We start from the raw sequence: 1,978 nt of genomic DNA on the forward strand, positions 1-1,978 counted from the left end.
GGTCTGTAGCTTCGTAGCCGTTAAGCAGGATCTTGCCGTTGATGGTCCCTTCCGTCTTCCGACCGGCAATCACGTCCATCAGTGTCGTTTTTCCAGCACCAGAAGAGCCCATAAGTGCAGTGATGGTGCCTGGCAAAGCAAACCCACTGATGCCTTTCAGCAAGTCCAGCGACTCATTGGGGTTGGACGGCGATTTCACTGAATACCGTAAATCCTGGAAAGCAAGCGTTACCGGGACGAAATTCTTCTCTTTTTCGCTGACATCGAGCACAGTTGACGTGTTCGGAAAGATCATCTGGTTTACTTCAGTCTTAGGCGTTTCTAACGTCACGTAGTTGTCCGCGTCCTCGATAGTCTTCTTCGTCAACGTAACGTTTTCGGGGCCTTCGTATCGCTTGTACTCAAGCACAAGTACACTAAGCATCATAAATACAACGTATGCACCCACCATGAAGCCAGCACCGCACACAATCCAAAACTTGTCCGAGGGAATGTCAAAGAGCGACATGTAGTACTCGCCTGCGTTCATATCAAACTGCAAACAATAGTCAATTCCGTCGTACACACAAACGTCGAATGCCGATGAACGATACTGGTTAACCGCGAGAGCTCTCAGACACCACGAAATCGGATCCAGCCAATACAACCAAATGAAATAATCAGGCACTTGGTCTTTCGTGACGACAAATCCAGCGAACAGGATGAAGTAGACGATAGACATCATCGCAATTGGCTTGGAGATGTGAATATCGGGCGAGATTGCCGTGATGAAGAAGAACCACGCAGCAAACGCCAAATTCGTCATCATCAACAAAATCATGAAAATGATGAAGTTTTCAGCTGAGCTCACGAAGCCACAGAGCCAGTAGATCAGCGTACCGAACACCAAACTTTCACCAATAGCCAATGGAAGTTGGGCGACGGAGCACGACAACACGTAAGCTGATGTCTTGTAGAAGTTTGCCCCACGTTGCTTGTAGAAGACATCTCGCGCAGCCATGAACATCGGGATTAAAGAAGTCTGCCCGACCGCCAAGAAGAGGATGCACTGGAATAAAACCCCCAACATCACTTGAGCGTTGGTCGGGTCGACATCCCAGAACGTGGATGCATTGAGTAAACCCATCAACGTGATCATGACAGCACGAGAGATCAGAAATTCTTTTTCCCGGATCGTCAGCATTGCCTGTCTATGCATTAGCGTCATCGTGCTGTTCCAAAACGTTTGCTGGAATTCTGGTACTGAGTCCATATCTTCTCCCTTGCGGCCCAACAACTCACGATCCAGAGGCTCTTCCAGCCTACGAAGCATGTCATGGAAAATCCTCGACTGTCGGAAAATAGTTGCGAACTCTCTTGCTTCACGTGGAAAAGCGTTCATACCAACAGGTAAGGCGCGTTCGTATTGACGCTGCTGTTTGGTACCCAAATCCAGTAGGAAATCGGCCACATCACGTCCAGGAGGTCGAACAAACCCCATCGACGCGAAATAGCTGTCGGCTTCCTCACGAGGCCCATGATACATCACTTCACCTTCGTTCAGGATCAGCACGTCGTCAAAGAGATCAAAGACCTCGGGAGCAGGCTGGAGCAGCGCGATCACGACTGTCTTGTTCAACTTGGTAGCAACACTACGCTGCGTGTTGATGATGTCGAACGTGGCAGCACTGTCCAAACCGGTACTGATCTCGTCCATCAAGACCACAGTCTTTGTTCCGAACTCCATTTCTCCAGTCGTGACTCGCTTGCGCTCTCCACCCGACACACCGCGATGCATCACATCCCCGACAATCGTGTCCTGGCAGTTCTCGAGACCGAGTTGACGGATAACAACATCCGGGTAGTGATCAGAAAGGGCTTTCGAGACGTTCAAAGCATTCATGTTTTCCTCAACCGAGCCCTTGGTAAGCCGTTGTTCTCCTTCGTGAATCAACTTCTTACCAGCGAACTCATGAGCGAACTCCAGCGTCTCCTTCAC

General features: G+C 49.7%; 1 protein-coding gene across 1 annotated transcript; it reads right to left on the minus strand.

Moving 5' to 3' along the window:
* Positions 1 to 20: 20 nt before the first annotated feature.
* On the minus strand, positions 21 to 1,882 carry PPTG_04290 (hypothetical protein; the record flags this gene model as incomplete). Its single annotated transcript, XM_008898179.1, has 2 exons — positions 21 to 55; positions 148 to 1,882. 2 exons carry the CDS (start codon positions 1,880 to 1,882, stop codon positions 21 to 23), a joined length of 1,770 nt encoding a protein of 589 aa, XP_008896427.1.
* Between the last annotated feature and the right edge of the window lie 96 nt (positions 1,883 to 1,978).

Source organism: Phytophthora parasitica (assembly GCF_000247585.1).
Source record: "Phytophthora parasitica INRA-310 unplaced genomic scaffold supercont2.6, whole genome shotgun sequence".
Taxonomy (NCBI): Eukaryota; Oomycota; class Peronosporomycetes; order Peronosporales; family Peronosporaceae; genus Phytophthora; species Phytophthora nicotianae.